The sequence below is a fragment of the Rhinatrema bivittatum genome, chromosome 5 (assembly GCF_901001135.1).
Source record: "Rhinatrema bivittatum chromosome 5, aRhiBiv1.1, whole genome shotgun sequence".
Lineage (NCBI taxonomy): Eukaryota > Metazoa > Chordata > Amphibia > Gymnophiona > Rhinatrematidae > Rhinatrema > Rhinatrema bivittatum.
In genome coordinates, this window is record NC_042619.1 from 256,526,350 (window position 1) to 256,544,536 (window position 18,187).

Here is an 18,187-nt window from a genome sequence, read left to right on the forward strand (position 1 = left end):
TCAGTGCCTGGGGAGCTTCAGGAAATGTACAGAACACCAGAATTGGAGGAAGGTATGAGAACTCAAGTGGTAGCAGTTTGGGAACAGCCAGAGGAAAAAAGGAGGTGGACTCTGGCTGTTTCTTAAGTGTGGTTTATTTATAGTGAAAACACAAAAGGTTTAGTGCACTGCAAAACAAAACAATTTAGGTAGCTCACCTTGGCTTCAAGTACCTCACAATTAAAAAAGGAAAGAACATAAAAACATAGGAATATGCCATACTGGGTCAGACCAAGGGTCCATCAAGCCCAGCATCCTGTCTCCAACAGTGGCCAATCCAGGCCATAAGAACCTGGCACATACCCAAAAACTAAGTCTATCCCATGCTACTGATACTAAGTCAACTTAATTAATAGCAGGTAATGGAGTTCTCCTCCAAGAACTTATCCAAACCTTTTTAAAACCCAGCTACACTAACTGCACTAACCACATTCCCTGGCAACAAATTCCAGAGTTTAATTGTGAGTTGAGTGAAAAAGAACTTTCTCCGATTTGTTCTAAAAGTGCCAATGCTAACTTTATGGAGTGCCCCCTAGTCCTTCTATTATCCAAAAGAGTAAATAACCGATTCACATTTACCCATTCTAGACCTCTCATGATTTGAAACACCAAGCTGAACAGTCCTAACCTCTACATAGAAACATATAGAAACACAGACGTGACGGCAGAAGAAGACCAAACGGCCCATCCAGTCTGCCCAGCAAGCTTTCACACCTAATTGTTTTCATACTTATCTGTTACTCTTGGCCCTTATAAGTAACTTTTTGGTTCCAATTCCCTTCCACCCCCACCATCAATGCAGACAGCAGTGCTGGAGCTGCATCTAAGTCAAGTATCTAGCTAATTGGTTTGGGGTAGTAACCGCCGTAATAAGCAAGCTACTCCCACGCTTGTTTACCCTGCCTGTGCAATTCAGTCCTTGTTGTTTGTCTGAATATAAATCCTTTTTTCTTCACCCCCCCTGCCGTTGAAGCAGTGAGCTGCGCTGGATATGTATTCCAAGTGAAGTATCAGGCTTAATTGATTCGGGGTAGTAACCGCCATAACAAGCAAGCTACACCCATGCTTATTTGTTTACACAAACTATGTAATTCATTCCTTGTTGGTTGTTGTCTGAATATAAATAATCTTTTCTTCATCCTCCCTGTCGTTGAAGCAGAGAGCTATGCTGGATGTGCATTGAAAGTGAAGTATCAGGCTTATTTGGAAGTATCAGGCTTATTTGGTTTGGGGTAGTAACCGCCGTAACAAGCAAGCTACTCCCCTGCTTTTTTGTGGATGCAAATCCTTTTTTGCACATTTCCTCTTGCCGTTGAAGCATAGAGCAATGTTGGAGTCGCATTAACTGTGTGTATGTTTATTGAATAAGGAAATTAATAACCAGGTAGTAGCTGTCATTCCCGCAAGCCACCCCCCTACCTCTTCTCTTCATTCCAATCCTCCAAGCTTTATGGATCCACAGTGTTTATTCCATGCCCTTTTGAAATCCTTCACAGTTTTGGTCTTCACCACTTCCTCCGGAAGGGCGTTCCAGGCATCCACCACCCTCTCCATGAAGAAATACTTCCTGACATTGATTCTGAGTCTTCCTCCCTGTTGGTTTTAAATCGAGACCCCTGGTTCTGCTGATTTTTTTCCAACAGAAAAGGTTTGTCGTTGACTTTGGATCATTAAAACCTTTCAAGTATCTGAACGTCTGTGCACCTTGCGCTTATCCACATTAAATTTCATCTGCCATTTGGATGCCCAATTTTCCAGTCTCACATGGTCTTCCTGCAATTTACCACAATCCGCCTGTGATTTAACTACTCTGAATAATTTTGCATCATCTGCAAATTTGATTACCTCACTCATCGTATTCCTTTCCAGATCATTTATAAATATATTGAAAAGCATGGGTCCCAGTACAGATCCCTGAGGCACTCTACTGCCTACTCCCCTCCACTGAGAAAATTGTCCATTTAATCCTACTCTCTGTTTCCTGACTTTTAGCCAGTTTGTAATCCACAAAAGGACATTGCCACCTATCCCATGACTTTTTACTTTTCCTAGAAGCCTCTCATGAGGAACTTTGTCAAATGCCTTCTGAAAATCCAAGTACACTACATCTACCAGTTCACCTATATCCACGTTTATTAACCCCTTCAAAAAAGTGAAGGAGATTTATGAGGCAAGACTTGCCTTGGGTAAAGCCATGCTGACTTTGTTCCATTAAACCATATCTTTCTATATGTTCTGTGATTTTGATATTTAGAACACTTTCCACTATTTTTCCTGGAGCCCTTTTTAAATATTGGGGTTACCATAGCCACCCTCCAGTCTTCTGGATGATTTTAATGATAGGTTACAAATCTTTACTAATAAATCTGAAATTTAATTTTGTAGTTCCTTCAGAACCCTGGGATGTATACCATCTGGTCCAGGTGATTTACTACTCTTCAGTTTGTCAATCAGGCCTACCACATCTTCTAGGTTCACCGTGATTTGGCTCAGTCCATCTAAATTATTACACATGAAAACCTCCGGAACGAATATCTCCCCAACATCCTCTTCAGTAAACACCGAAGCAAAGAAATCATTTAATCTTTCCGCGATGGCCTTATCTTCTAACGTTCCAACTGACCCCCCTGCAGGCTTTTTGCTTCGGATATATTTTTTAAAGTTTTTACTATGAGTTTTTGCCTCTGCGGCCAACTCCTTTTCAAATTCTCTCTTAGCCTGTCTTATCAATGTCTTACATTTAACTTGTCAGCACTTATGCTTTATCCTATTTTCTTCTGTTGGATCCTTCTTCCAATTTTTGAATGAAGATCTTTTGGCTAAAATAGCCTCTTTCACCTCACCTTTTAACCATGCCGGTAATCGTTTTGCCTTCCTTCCATCTTTCTTAATGTGTGGAATACATCTGGACTGTGCTTCTAGGATGGTATTTTTTAACAATGTCCACGCCTCTTGCACACTTATTACCTTTGTAGCTGCTCCTTTCAGTTTTGTTCTAAATATTTTTCTCATTTTATCAAAGTTTCCCTTTTGAATGTTTAGCACTAGAGCCGTGGATTTGCTTACTGTCCCCCTTCCAGTCATTAATTCAAATTTGATCATATTGTGATCACTGTTGCCAAGCGGCCCCACCACCGTTACCTCTCTCACCAAATCCTGTGCTCCAATGAGAATTAGATCTAAAATTGTTCCCTCTCTTATCGGTTCCTGAACCAATTGCTCCATAAATCTGTCATTTATTCCATCCTGTTACTTTATCTCTCTAGCATGTCCCGATGTTACATTTACCCAGTCAATAGTGGGGTAATTGAAATCTCCCATTAATACTGCACTCCCAATTTGGTTAGCTTCCCTAATTCCTCTTAGCATTTCACTGTCTGTCTCACCATCTTGGTCAGGTGGGCGGTAGTATACTCCTATCACTATACTCTTCCCCAACACACAAGGGATTTCTACCTATAAAGATTCGATTGTGCATTTAGTCTCATGCAGGATGTTTATCCTGTTGGACTCTATACCATCCCGGACATAAAGTGCCACACCGCCTCCCGGGTGCTCCTCTCTGTCATTGCGATATAATTTGTACCCCGGTATAGCACTGTCCCATTGGTTATCCTCCTTTCACCATGACTCTGAGATACCAATTAAGTATATGTCATCATTCACTGCTATACATTCTAATTCTCCCATCTTACTTCTTAGACTTCTGGCATTAGCATACAAACATTTCAAAGTTTGTTTTTTGTTTGTATTTTCATTCTGCTTTTTAATTGATACGGATAAGTTAGAATTTTTTAGCTCAGGTGAGTTTTTAGTTACAGGCACTTGGACTACTTTTCTTATTGGAACCTCACTGTCGGGATGCCCTAATTCTAATGCATCATTAGTATCCTTTGAAGATACCTTCCTCCGAACCATGCGCTGCTGAGCGACTGTCGGCTTTCACCTTTGTTCTAGTTTAAAAGCTGCTCTATCTCCTTTTTAAAGGTTAGTGCCAGTAGTCTGGTTCCACCCTGGTTAAGGTGGAGCCCATCCTTTCGGGAAAGACTCCCCCTAACCCAAAAGGTTCCCCAGTTCCTTACAAAACTGAATTCCTTCTCCTTGCACCATCGTCTCATCCACGCATTGAGACTCTGGAGCTCTGCCTGCCTCTGGTGACCTGCGCGTGGAAAAGGGAGAATTTCAGAGAATGCTACCCTGGAGGTTCTGGATTAAGCTTTCTACCTAAGAGCCTAAATTTGGCTTCAAGAACATTTCTTAAGTAAATTTGTTGACTGTACTCACTATCTAGCCTGTAGACAGGTCTAAGGGCAGTGGAGGGTAAAGTAATTTGCCTGAGGTCACAAGGAGTAACAGTGGGGTTTGAGCTTTGATCTCACTGGTTCATAGCCCAATGCTCTAACCACTAGGCTACTCCACTTTGCCTCCAAAATGTATCTATATCTGTCTGTATAGGAAAATTGGTATTTACCTGATAATTCTCATTCCTGTAGTACTGCAGATCAGTCCAGATTCCTGGGTTTTGCCTCCCTTCCAGCAGATGGAGACAGAGAAAGTTTTACTGACACTGAAACTTAACCTGGTGAGCCACCTTCAGTCCATCAAAGATTTTTCACCGCATTTTTTTTGCCAGAGGGAGAGGTAATTTGCCTTTAGTAATCACTGCATGGGAACTGAAGCCTGGCTTCCCTGGTTCAGGGCCCATTGCTCTGACCACTAGGCTACTACTCCAAAGCAAGAATAAATATTTGGAGGCAGCTCACCTTGATTTCAGGCAAGTTCCCAATTTTAAGCTAGCAGGTTTTAACAATGTCACTCTCAACCTCAAATGTAGCAGGACTTTTCATACGGTGCGACTTTCTCTTTTCCCCAGGGCCCATCTAACCCTTCTAGTCTCTGAGGTCTTATACTTTGGTGAAGGGCTCCTCCCTTCACCCAGGATTCCCTGTGGATTTCAACCTTAAGGAGTACCGGGTGCGACAGCTGTGCACCAGGTTAAGGTAGTCTGAGGGAATTTTTCTGTACACTCCTTCACATACCCTTCCTCTCAGCTCAGCCTTGCCGGGAGAGCATCTGCCTGTACAAGGGACACTTCTCTTGACTGGAAATCCACATTGGCATTCTCCCTTCCTGCCCTATGTCATATCTTATAGTTGAAGGGCTGTACAGCCATGAACCATCTCATCATTCTCGCGTTGGACTCCTTGTTCCTATTTATCCATAAGAGTGGATGGTGGTCCATTATGAGCGTGAACTGCCGTCCCAGCAGATAATAGTGCAAGGCCTCTAAGGCCCACTTGACTGCTAAGGTCTCCTTTTCAACTGTTGAGTAACGCCTCTCGCATGGCATTAGCTTCAGGCTAATGTATGTCACAGCATGTTCTTGACCATCCTTCTCCTGGACTAAGATGACTCCCAAGCTGACGTTTGAGGCATCAATCTGCACTGTGAAGGGTTTGGTGAAGTTCAGGCCTATCAGGACCAGTTCAGAGCATATCGCCTCCTTCAGGGCTGTGAAGGCTTTCTATGCTTTCTCTGACCATTGGACTTTCTTTGGTGCTTTATTTATCAACAGCCTTGTGAGAGGTTCTGCTTTCTCTGAGTAGTTGGGAATAAACCTTCTGTAATATCCTATAAGGCCTAGGAATGCTATTACTTTCGCTTTTGTTTGCAGGACTGGCACCTGGGTGATTGCCTTGATCTTCCTGGTCTGTGGATGGACCTTGCCCTCCTGCAGGATGAAGGCAAGATACTGGACCTCTTGCCCTCCCATCAAGCACTTCATAGGGGTAGCTTTCTTTAGACTGGTTAGCATGGCCTGGAGTTGGCTAAGATGTGCCTTCCAATTGGGGCTTTAGACCACTACATCTTCAAAGTAGGTGCCTGCATACCCTTGATGTGGGCAGAGCAGGCAGTCGGCCAATCATTGAAATGTTACAGGGGTGCCATGAAGGCCAAAAGGTAGTACAGTAAACTGGAAAAATCCACCGGGTGTTTAGAACACTTCTTCTCTGAAGGCACGAGAGGCACCTGCCAATACCTTTTGGTAAGATCAAGGATCTTGAACTGGTCCAGTCCCAGATGCTCAATCATTTCATCCACTCATGGCATTGGATAGGCATTGAGTTTTGAGACCTCGTTGACCATTTTAAAGTCGATACAGAACATTATGCTCCCATCTGGCTTTGGTACCAATGCCATGGGTGAGGACCAATTACTGTTAGACTCCTCCATTACCCAGAGCTGGAGCATATCCTTCACTTCAGTCTCAAAGATGTTGCGCCTGGCCTTGGGAATCTGAAAGGGTCGTTGGCATACCACAACTCCCAAAAACGTAATGATGTTATGTTGCACCAGGTGGGTACAACCAGGCAGATTCGAGAAAATCTCCTTGTTTTTCTCTGTTAGCTGCTTCAAGTCAGCTGTTTGTGCACTGGATAGCTGATCTCCAAAAGGAACTTGTTTGGTCCACTTCAGGTCCAACCTCTGGGCCAAATTCTCCTTCCTGTACCATGCCGCACTCCTATGCCACTCATTTCTTCAGGAGGTTTACATGGTAGTTTTGATTTTTTTTCTGTTTATCTGGCTGAGCCATTTTGTAATCCATGGGCCCTGTTTTCTCCAAAACTTCATAGGATCCTTACCAATGGGCTAACAGCTTGCTTTCTGATGATGGGAGAAAGACAAGGGCATAGTTCCTCGGCTGGAATACTCATTGAACTGTGGAATGATTGTAAGCTCGAGTTTGGGAACTCTAAGCCTTTTTCAGACTTAGGCGGGCCGCTTTCTCAACCTTTTTAAAGCGATTTTGTACTCTGAACATGAGGTCCACTAGGTTCTGCCAGGAGTTCACTTCATCTTCCCAGGTCACATGAGTTATGTCCAAGATTCCTCTCGGTCTCCTTCCTTATAGAAACTCAAATGGGGAAAACCCCATTGAGTTCTGTGGTACTTTGCAGATTGCAAACAGCACATAGGGTAGTAGTGTGTCCCAGTTTTTACCGTCTTTGTTCACAAATTTCCTCAATATTTGTTTGAACATCTGATTGAAGCGCTCGACCAGGCCATCGGTCTGCAGGTGATACACCAAGGTCAGCAGAGTTTTTACCTTGAGCAAGGTGCAGAGTTGTTTCATGACCTTTGAGATTAAAGGAGTACCCTCATCCATCAGGATCTCCTTGGGCAGCCCAAGACATGAAAAACCCACCATTAGAGCAGTCAGCACCATCGGGGGGTCTTCATATTCCTTAGCGGCACTGCTTCCAGATATCTAGTGGCATAGTCTAGTGTGATGAAAATGTATTTATTTCCCAGAGTCAATTTCTCTACTGGCCCCACAAGATCCATGTCCACTCTTTTAAATGGAGTTTTGATTATAGGCATTGGTATGAGAGGTGCTGCCAGTACTGTAGCAGGCTTTGTGAGCTGGCAGATAAGGCAGGACCGGCAATACAACTGGACCTGTTTATGAAGGCACAGCCAATAGAATTGTGCCAGCATCTTTTCTGTCTTTTCCTCCCCCAGAAGGTGACTGTATGCTAACTGCATGACCTGCTGACGACAGGGTTTTGGAATGCTAGGAGTTGTTCTATCACTTCCCCTTCCATACTACCCTTTGTGACTCTGTAAAGTAAAACTCCTTTCATAAAAAATTAGGGAGGAACAGGGTTTATAAGCTGCACTCCAGGAACTGTCTACCTGTTGTATATGCTTCTGGGCCCACTTAAATGATTCATCATCCCTCTGAGCTAATCTAGTTTCCCAGATCACCCCTTGGGTCCCACTCCAAGTGGTCCAGTAGGACATTCTGGGTGGATGGTTGTTTTCTCTCCAACTCCAAACCCTCCTCCCTGGCTGCCTCTAGATTAGAAGCAGAGGTTACTTGTTCTGTCAGCATTGCCTCTGGGACTTAGAATCTTTATAGAAAAGATCAGGGTCAACCAATTGAAAGCATTCTGGAAACTCCAGTTTTCCTGGTTGTAGCTGGACGAGCCTATTGTAAGCTGGTTCCAGAGACATTTGAACTTTGGACACCCATCCACAGATCAAGGGGTAGGGTAGCCAAGGAAATACTCCCACCTCAACCATATCTTGATTGGTTGGGATCTTCAGTCGTACCCAGCTTGTTGAATATTTTCAATGGTCCCCATGAATGCATGCCAGGGTCACTATCTTGTCTTAGTCAATTTGGTCTCACTTCAACAAGTCTCTCCAAGCAAGCATTTTTACACTCCCCGAGTCCACTAAGGCTTTTGTTGGAATTGCATCTAGTTCGACTGAGATCATGAAAGTGGAAATTCCCTGGTTGGAATCATCCATGAAGTTACAAATGTGTGGGGTCACTGCATTAACGTCCATCAGCTGCTCTCCCCTATGAGGACAGTCAAGCAAAATGGCCCCTTTCTCCACAATTGAAACATGGTGGTCCAGCGGAGAGTTTCGCTTGAGATGTAAAGTCCAGCCCAGGTCAGCAGTACTGGTTGTCCGGGCCTCTGATTCTTAGAACTCTGTCGACCTCTCCCTGGATTAGGTGGCGTCTCCAGGAACCTTGTGCCTCCAGCATGGTCTGGGCCTAGTAATAGACCTCCGCTACTTCTAGGGCCTTATCCAGCATAAAGTTTGCGTGTTGGCAGATCCACTGTCGCATCGGCCATTCTAGCCTGTTCTGGAATTGTTCCAGTAGCACTGTTTTGACTACCTCCACCCCGGTCTTCCCTTCCAGGTGCTGCCACTTCCAAGCAATGTCTTTTAGTCTTTGGAAGAGGTTCCTGGAGTTTTCATAAGCCTGAAGAATTCCGCGCCGAAACCGCTGTTGGTTCGCTTCTGAAAATGGCTGCTTGACTGAAAATGGCTGCTTGACTTCCTGTTAAGTGACACTCCCTTCCTGGTTAGCTATTTGTTAGGCATCTTGGCTGTCCCTGGCCCCCAAATAGCTAGTCCACCTGTCGTCTGACCAGCTTGTCACTCGTGCTGTGACTCAAAGTTTTTAAAAAACCCATCTGGGACTTCTCCAGGTGTCATCTTAAGGAGTATCAGTGGCCCTGCAAGTGGACTGGTTATGGCTGCTTGCACAGCTTGGGCAGTCTGCGTAAACACTGTTTATTGCTGCACCACCTGCTCTTGCAGTGCCTGCTGTTGGTCAATTTCTATTTCCAGGGCATTTTGTAATTGTTGCTGCCATGTAGCAGGTGATCTGCTCCATCTTGTCGGCTTAGCACGCTGCCTCCAAATAATGTTCCTCTCCAGGAATAGGAAAACTGGACAAAACAAAACAAAATCTTTTGGCCTGTCCAGCCCTTACTCACTGTTTGACCCCTGACTATACAGATAGGGCTCCTCCCTGTCCCGTTGGCCTGTGGTACAAAAGTAAGGTGAGTGGAATTGGGAGGCCCCCAGGAAAAATTTTTAAAAAAAATCTGTAGGGTGGTTTTGTTTTGTTTTCTTCTTTTGCTGCAGCTGTGGACTGTTGTCTGTTCTTCTCGCTTAGGCAAGAGATCCCATATGTGGTAACTAGAGCAGTAGCAGCTTGGGGCCAGCCAGAGGGAAAACGAAGGTGGACTCTGGTTGTTCCTTCAGTGTGGTTTATTTATAGTGAAAACACTCAAATGTGCAGTGCACAGCAAAACAAAACAACTTAGGAAGTTCACTTAAGCTTCAGGTATGTCACAATTAACAAAGGAAAGTGCAAAGCAAAAGTAAACACTTGGAGGCAGCTTACCTTGACTTCAGGCAAGTTCCCAACTTTAAGCTAGCAGGTTTCAACAATGGCAGTGTTATGCCTGTCGGTTGCAGCCCGCGAGAACTCACTTCTTGCACCGCTCTCCTGCCCTCCCTGGGGCTGCTCGCAGCGCGGGCCTGCCTACACCGCAGTGTTCCTCGGGACTCCGGCGGCATGGATGCCGTAACTTCCTATTCCGTCGGGCCTTCCTAGGCGTGCGCGTCACAGGCCCCGCCTTTGAGCGGGAACCTCGGGGGCATCCCTGTTGGATGATGTCATCGGACACCTATATTTAAGCTCCACCTTTGCCCCCAGCTAGCCGACTTGGCAACAAGTTCCGTATGAGTCTTCAACTCCTGCCTTGTGTTCCTGAGACGTTGCTTCGTGCCTTGCTCCTCGACGCTGTCTGGCGCCTGCTCCTCGGGGGTCAGTGTGTGTTCCTACGGGGACTTGCTCCTCTGGCTTACCCCACTCCTCGGGCTGGCTCTGCGCCTCCTGGGTCCTGCTCTGCATTGGTTTCTGCTACTCGGGTCTCCCTTAGAACACTGCGGCAACCTGTGAGTTCCTTGGCTAGCCTTCCCCACTTCTCGAGGTTGAATCTACCTTTTACCAAGACTGTCTGCGCTCTCTCGCTCCTCAGGCCGCGCCTACTACTCAAGAGACTACCTAGAGCCTCCCTGCTCCTCGGGGCTGGGTTTCTGCCTATCCAACGACTGTCAGCTGTCCCACTCCTCTGACCTGCTTCTCTACTACACTGTCGGCATTCCTCCGCTCTCCTGCCTATGTCAGCAGCTGAAATCGGGACCGGGCTTTCCTGCCTCATGGGTTGGCCTGCGCCTCCTAACCTATGCCCACCATGCTGCAGCTCCGCCCCTCGGGGCTGTCCTCCCGGAGAACCTTCTGCACAGCTAATCCTGTGCCTACCACTCCGCGGTCCGCCTGGCACCTCTCTCTTCAGAGTCTCACGCCAGGAACCACCAACTGTCTATCACCCTATGGGGGTTACTTCCTGGTCCCTGGGGGACTCTCCACCACTGTGCCGGTACCTCGCCTCCTGATGGTGCGGACCTGTGGGGCTCCTCCCCACGGGCTGTTACAACTCGCACCTCGGGCCAAGGCTCCACATACCCTCAAACCTTTAACAGTCTCAAACGTAGCAGGTCTTCTGATATGGTGCAACTTTCTCTCTTCCCCAGGGCCCATCTAACCCTTCTAGGCCCTGAGGTTTTATATTCTGGTGAAGGGCTCCTCCCTTCACCCAGGATTCCCTGCGGGTCTCAACCTTAAGGAGGGCCAGATAAGACAGCTGTGCCTGGTCCTTTAAGTTAGTCTGAGGGAGCTTTCTGTACACTCCTGCATAGAAGGTCTCAGCACAGAAGTGATCCGTCTATGCTTCTAGCTGAGATTAGAGAATTCTAGCAGCTTCAGGGCTAGTTCTCTGTCTGAAGGGCCAATCAGGGCACAAAGTACTAGCATTAGTTCCCTGACCAATGCCCTTCTGTCTAGCAATAGCTTTCTGGCCAATGGCAGTGCCAGATTTTATAGTCTTATAGTTTCCTCTAAGATATTGGGATAGGCATGCTGTCCAAGCCTCAGTTTGAATTACAGTGTAATGGTCAAACACCACCTGCAGGCCAGCTCACCGAGGTATGGTGGGAAAAGTGAGAAATCACATCAAATAAATACAGTATATGGAGAAAAATATAGCAGGATAATTAGAGCAAGGAGGTCCATAATCAGACAGCCAGCTAAGTGTTATGGTTGAGCGGTGTTTGTGTGGATCCTTGGGTACTGTGGCAGATGACCACACCCATGGGTGGAGCCCCGTAAGGAGCCACAGTACTAGGCTAGACTCAGAATGCACAAACACATAGGCCGATACAGTAAAGCGCGGCCGCGATTACCCCGTTTCTAACCCGCTTTTTTACCCGCACTTTGGCCGCGTAAGTCCAACCCGCGATTCACTATCCCTTTTAACCCATCCTTACCGCTTCTTTAAATCAACAGGTAACCCTTTCCGCCCGCGGCATGTATATGATATGTAAACGCTCCGATTAGCTATTCCCTCCCATACAGTAATGTGCGCCCCGACTATCGCCTTTTTAACCTGCAGTTTAGCCGCGTCTTTAACCTGCTAAATTACCGCCTACCCTTACCCCTGCGTTAGAGGGTAGGCAGTAAAGTTTGCCCATGAAATTTCACGGGCAAACTTTCCCCCAGCCCCCGCTCACCTGCCCTGGCTGCGTCCATGGGTGCCGGTCTCCCATACGGGCCCGTGCTGACGGGGACAGGGACATTGACTCACAAATGTCCCTTCACTTTCTCTTTCAGCATGCCTTCTCCCGCTTTGGCTCACAACCCTTCACTCTCTCCTCCAGCATTCCTTCTTCCGCTTTGGCTCATGTTGTCCCTTCATTTTCTCTTTCAGCATTCCTTCTTCCGCTTCAGCAGCCCGGGGCGGATCGGGCGCTCTCCGCGAGGCACCTTCCAGCAGCCCCCGCCGGCGAAGATGCATGAACGCACGCCTGTACTTTCAATTTGGGCGCTCAAGGCACCTTCGCTGGCTTGAGCGCCCAAATGGGACGTACAGGCGGTGCGAGCTCATCATGCCAAAAAAATTGCACCGGCAGGCAACTGGAAGATTGCCAGAGCGGCGGAGCCAGGGCGGGGCGTCGGCTCCCCTACCTTTCCTGCATGTGGGGCAGCTCCGGCTCACCTGCCTGCCTGCCTCCCTCCGTTCCGCCGCTCACTGCCTCCCCAGTGCCATCTTGCAGCTTGTGACGTCACCCCTGACCCTTGAGCGCCCAAACGCTGGCGAAAGTGCATGAACGCACGTCCAATTTGGGCACTCAAGCAGCAAAGGCGCATGAGCGAACGCCGTGACCTCGGAGGTCCATCCGGGCGCTCATGTCACGGTGTGCGCTCATGTGCCTTCGCTGCTTGAGCGCCCAAATTGGACGTGCGTTCATGCACTTTCGCCAGCGTTTGGGCACTCAAGGGTCAGGGGTGACGTCACAAGCTGCAAGATGGCGCTGGGGAGGCAGTGAGCGGCAGAACGGAGGGAGGCAGGCAGGCAGGCGAGCCGGAGCTGCCCCACATGCAGGAAAGGTAGGGGAGCCGACGCCCCGCCCTGGCTCCGTCGCTCTGGCAATCTTCCAGTTGCCTGCCGGTGCAATTTTTTTGGCATGATGAGCTCGCACCGCCTGTACGTCCCATTTGGGCGCTCAAGCCAGCGAAGGTGCCTTGAGCGCCCAAATTGGTTGTGCGTTCATGTACCTTCGCCGGCGGGTCTGCTGGAAGCCGCTTTCGCCGCCGGCTGCCCCCGGTAGGCAGGGGAGCCGAGGTGGGCGCCTCGAGAGGAGGGGAGAGAGGACTGGGGCTGCTGGAAGCATGCAGTAAATTTACTTTAGTTACAATTTCTATTTTCTTAATAACATGTCGAGTCGTTTTTCGCCCTGCGCCTTTCTTCGGGAGGGGGGGAGAGAGGACTGGCAATCCCCGATGCCCGAGCGTAGGAGAACCATCCACTTCCTGGTACCTGTCATTTCAAATGTCATTTGGAATGACATTTGAAATGACAGGTACCAGCGCACCCAGGATACTGTATAGGCGCTGTATAGCGCTCTATATAGTAAAATGGATTGTACTTCATGGACGCTTCTTGGATGCGCTTTGGACGCGACTTGCATTTGCATGCCATTTAAATACTGTATCGAGCGGTATGTGATCCGAACTGTGCATGCGGCAAATGAGGGTGCGCCCGGCACTACCGCACTCTTTCTACCACGTCCTTACTGTATTGGCCTGACAGTTCTTTATTAAACAGCTTGAAGAGAGTCACCAGAGGTGGCAGTAGTGAGGCAGTTTGGTAGTTGCAGTCTCAGGGACCTCGGCAGAGGGAGCCCTTCTCTCCTTGATGATGATAGGAGGTTCCGCAGCAGGTCTCCCAGCGAGGAGATACTGTGGATGAGATAGACTGAGAGTTAGAGTACTCACTAGCAGGCCGATACAGTAAGGAGCGATAGGGAGAGCTGCGTTAGTGCCGGGCGCACCCATGGTTGCCGCACGCACAGTCCGGCTCATCTACCGCTCGATACTGTATGTAAATAGCTTGCAAATGCAAGCTGTGTCTAAGAAGCGTCCGTGAAGCGTTAGGCTTGCGCAACCCATTTTACTGTATAGAGCGCTACACAGTATCCTGGGTGCGCTGGCCTAATGCTTCACGGACACGCTGGTATCTGTCATTTCAAATGTCATTTCAAATGACATTTGAAATGACATTTGAAATGACAGATACCAGCGTGGGAAGTGGATGGTTCTCTTACGCTCGGGATTGCCCGTCCTCTCTCCTCTCCTCCCGAAGCAAGCAACGAAAGCGGAAAAAATGAAAATAAAAAAAAAAAAAGCGAAAAAGCGAAAAAAAAAAAAGTAGCGAGAGGGTAGAGAGGACGGGCAATCCTACGCTTGGGATTGCCAGTCCTCTCTCCCCCCTCCTCCCGAAGCAAGGCGCGAAAAGCAGCCTTGCTTTTCGGGAGGAGGGGAGAGAGGACTGGCAGTGAAAAGCAACGAAGCGACTTACATTTTTTGCAGCCCCCCTCTGGAGACGGACATCGGCGACGAGTGACCACGGCTCCCCTGCTGCCCGCGAAGATGGACGCATCACATGGGCGAAAGCGGCCCCTGTGCGTGCAATTGGGCCGCTCAAGATGTGACGTCACAACGTTTGGCATCACGGCATGTGACGTCACATCTTGAGCAGCCCAATTGCAGGGGCCGCTTTCGCCCTTGCGATGCGTCCATCTTCACGGGCAGCTGGAGGCAGGGGAGCCGCGGTCCCTCGTCGCCGATGTCCGTCTCCGGAGGGGGGCTGCAAAAAAAGTAAGTCGCTTCGTTGCTTTTCACTGCCAGTCCTCTCTCCCCTCCTCCCGGAAAGCAAGGCTGCTTTTCGCGCCTTGCTTCGGGAGGAGGGGGGAGAGAGGACTGGCAATCCCGAGTGTAGGATTGCCCGTCCTCTCTCCCCTCTCTCTCTTGCAACTTTTTTTTTTTTCGCTTTTTCGATTTTTTCCGCTTTCGTTGCTTCGGGAGGAGGGGAGAGGACTGGGGCTGCCCTGGAGACCAGCACCCATGGACGCGGCCAGGGCAGGTGAGCGGGGGCTGGGGGAAAGTTTGCCGCCTACCCTTACCTCTGCCTCTAACGCAGGGGTAAGGGTAGGTGGTAAGTTAGCAGGTTAAACGCGCCGCAAAATGGCACGGTAAAAAAGCGATAGTCGGGGCGCGCGTTACTGTATGGGAGGGAATAGATAATTCGATCGTTTACATGTAATATACATGCCGCGGGCGGGTTACCCGGTGATTTAAGGACGTGGTAAGAGTAGGTTAAAGGGGATGGTGTATCGCAGGAAGGGCTAACGCGGCTGAAAAGTGGGTAGGAAGCGGGTTAGGAGCAGGGTAATCGCGGCCACACTTTACTGTATTGACCTGCAGGTGTTTGCTGTTGGTATGCGATTCCACCAGGTTGTAGAAGAAGGTACAGGCACTGAGACAGGGAGAGCAGGCCCTCGAGGAGCAAGTACCTGTTCCCTGTAAGGCACCTGAAATAAAGCAGAGGGCCCCCGAGGAGTGGGTACCCAGGTTAGCAGTTACCCCGTAGGGCAGAGAGAGAGAGCTTCCAGCGGCAGCACGGAAGCGGCAGAGTAGCGTAGACAGGAACAAATACGAGTCCCGATTCAAGTCCTTGCTAACTCAACGAGCTAGGAAATTAGAATAGATTATATACCCGGATGGCGTGACGTCAGCAAAGGGGAACGTCCCTGAGGTTCACGCCAAGGTTGGAATAAAGATGTGGGTGATGCGCGCGCACCCTAGTAGGTACCTGGGAGGAGCATGGTGGGAGGCTGCACCATAGCCTTTCCGGGGATGCCGGAGAGGTCGGCTTGTAGACGCGGCGGTAGCCATCTTTCCTAGGTAAGAGGGAGGAGCCGTGAATAAGGTGAGGCAAACGGGGTGAAGCCGTCTAGCACCGACGGACGCAACAGTAAGTTAGCTGGATAAGACTTATCCTGCTAGGTTAGCCTGGATATTCAGTGGTGCGGCCTTGCCTCTGAATATACCTGGATAAGTAGGTATCTTGTGACAAGATATAGGTATCTTGTGACGAGTAACCCAGAGGGGTAATAACTAAGATGTGCCCACTTTGGACTTTACTGAACTCTGCAGTTAGCCCCTCAGTGAATTCTGCACTGCAAGAAATCTTCAGGTTCAAGAACGTGAAACAAGTCTATGGATGATCAGTGGGTTCTAGAATACCCTGAGAGTGCTCTGCAGGGCACACAGCATTTCAAAGCAGTTACTGCATCATCACCAACAAACACCTTGCTCGCATGGACTGAGCGTGCAGCAACGTGATGCTTGTACATCCCTGCAGGAAGTCTCTGGGAGATCTGGGAGTTTAGCATTCCCCTTGCCCTGCACCAGAAATTCATTAGTGGGGCAACAGCAAAACACTGAACATGGCAGCTCATGGGTTTGTATCTCTTATAAAATGCCATATTGGTGAGGTACCTTTCAGGGGGCTAAAGTAGATCAGCTATTAGTGATGCGATGCAGAGTTATGAGGGATTAGCACCTTCCGTGGCAGCATGCATAGGCGATAGCACGTGAGCAAGAATACATCCATGGGTAAAATGCTTCCAGCATCAGCCTGGGATAAGATGTTGTGACAGTGAACATCTTGGCAGGATAGTACATTGCAGGGGGCTATATCTCACCATGAAGAATGAAAATTACTCAAATCGCTGCACTGCTCTTATTAGCTGACTCAATTTTTCCCCTCCTCTTGCCGAGCTGATTCAGTCCCTGACCCTGGTTTCATCCTCTAGGATATATGGAGAAACTTACTTTTCTTGAAAAGCTTGGAACAGCAACTCTGTAGGTGCAGTAGGGGTAATGCCAGGACTAGAGCAGCCTCGATGGGGGAAAAATTATTTAAGGCAGCCCTATCTGAAAAACTCCATACTGTTCCTCTGCAGTGGGTTTTGTTTTTTTTTGGATAATTCCATGGCTGCTCTATCAGTGCCTGTTTTAAAAATGAAATGTAGGCCTTATTCTGCAGAAAAATGTAAACTGTCTTCCCTTGTAAGGTCTAGATTGAACAATGCCAAGATTCTGCTAGAGTGCAATCTGATTAAAAGGAAGCCTTAATGTTTGACATTAAGCAAGAAACCCGTTCGAATTTTGGATGGTCACTGGTATTTGAGAAAAGAGTCAGGGCTGCTAACGGTGTGTGTGCGAGAAATAAAATCAGTCTTTCCTGGCACTCTTTTCAGCTTGCTCATTCTGACCTACTCAGCTGTTAGGATTTTTAATTAGTAGTTGCATATTGCTGTGCAAGCAATTAAAGCTTTACCTTCATAAAGAATGAAACTGTTTAAAAAGAGATCAAGATCTTCTCAAGTCTTCCTTTAATGCTGGAAACAGAAACCTGCTTGTCAGCTAATTTGTGTTTTTGTGTGTTTCTCTCTCTTTCTCTTTTCGTCTGATATATATGTTCAGGTCTGAAGGTTCGAGAGGTGTTTATCAATGTAACACGCCAGCAAGTGGAAGATTTCCATGGCCCAGAGGATTACTGGTGTCAGTGTGTGGCATGGAGCCACCTTGGGACATCGAAAAGCCGGAAGGCGTCAGTGCGCATAGCCTGTAAGTAGAATCACTATTTGATAGTTGCCAATGCGTGTTTTACCAGTTTTGTCCCCGTTTATAAAAGAAAAGCTGGTGGTTTAAAAATGCTGCTTTGTGGGCCGGCCCACTGGCTCTGTAGCAGTAGGAACTGCCATGAGGAAGATCTCTGGTTTGATCTTCCACTCTCCCAGGGTTGCCTGGAGCTGGGGATGCTGTGAAGGTTAGCATTTACAGCCTGTTGGGGAGGGGCAGGGAAGGGAGTCATGGACATTGCTTAAGGGTGACACCTAGTGGCTGAATTCAAGGTCCTTGACTGCAGGAGTCCAGAAGGAGCAATGGAGTATGACCCCAGCCCAGGACCATTAATGCAATGACTAGACTAGGTACATTTAGGGAAGGAAATGTAAATAGGGAAAAAATTCCTGGGCAGTTACAATGAAGACTCATGGCATCCAGTATCCTAGCCCTGGTTCCAACTGAGCTAGAAACCCAAAAGAGCCAGAAGAAACTGCTGTGTCAAAAAAAAAAAAAGGCTGTTTTGGAAAGTATCAAGTTCTGAAGTCCAAATCTCTAGAATCCTTAAGGTTATATAGAATGGCTGGGAACACAATAAGACATCAGTAATTCTGTATCCTTGTTAAAGATCTTGCATGCACCAGGTTATGATCTTGTAAAATTGTGTCTGGGGTATACTGAGTAAATTCATGTCTGTCTCTCTCCCTCTTTCTCTCTCTCTCTCCCTCCCTCTCCCCC

General features: G+C 48.0%; 1 protein-coding gene across 1 annotated transcript in view; it reads left to right on the forward strand.

Annotated features, from left to right (window-relative positions):
• Positions 1–18,187, forward strand: part of UNC5D (unc-5 netrin receptor D) — a 549,276-nt gene that overhangs the window by 300,125 nt on the left and 230,964 nt on the right. The window contains 1 exon segment of the mRNA XM_029603886.1: positions 17,309–17,452. Within this exon segment, the coding sequence (XP_029459746.1) occupies positions 17,309–17,452 (144 nt within the window).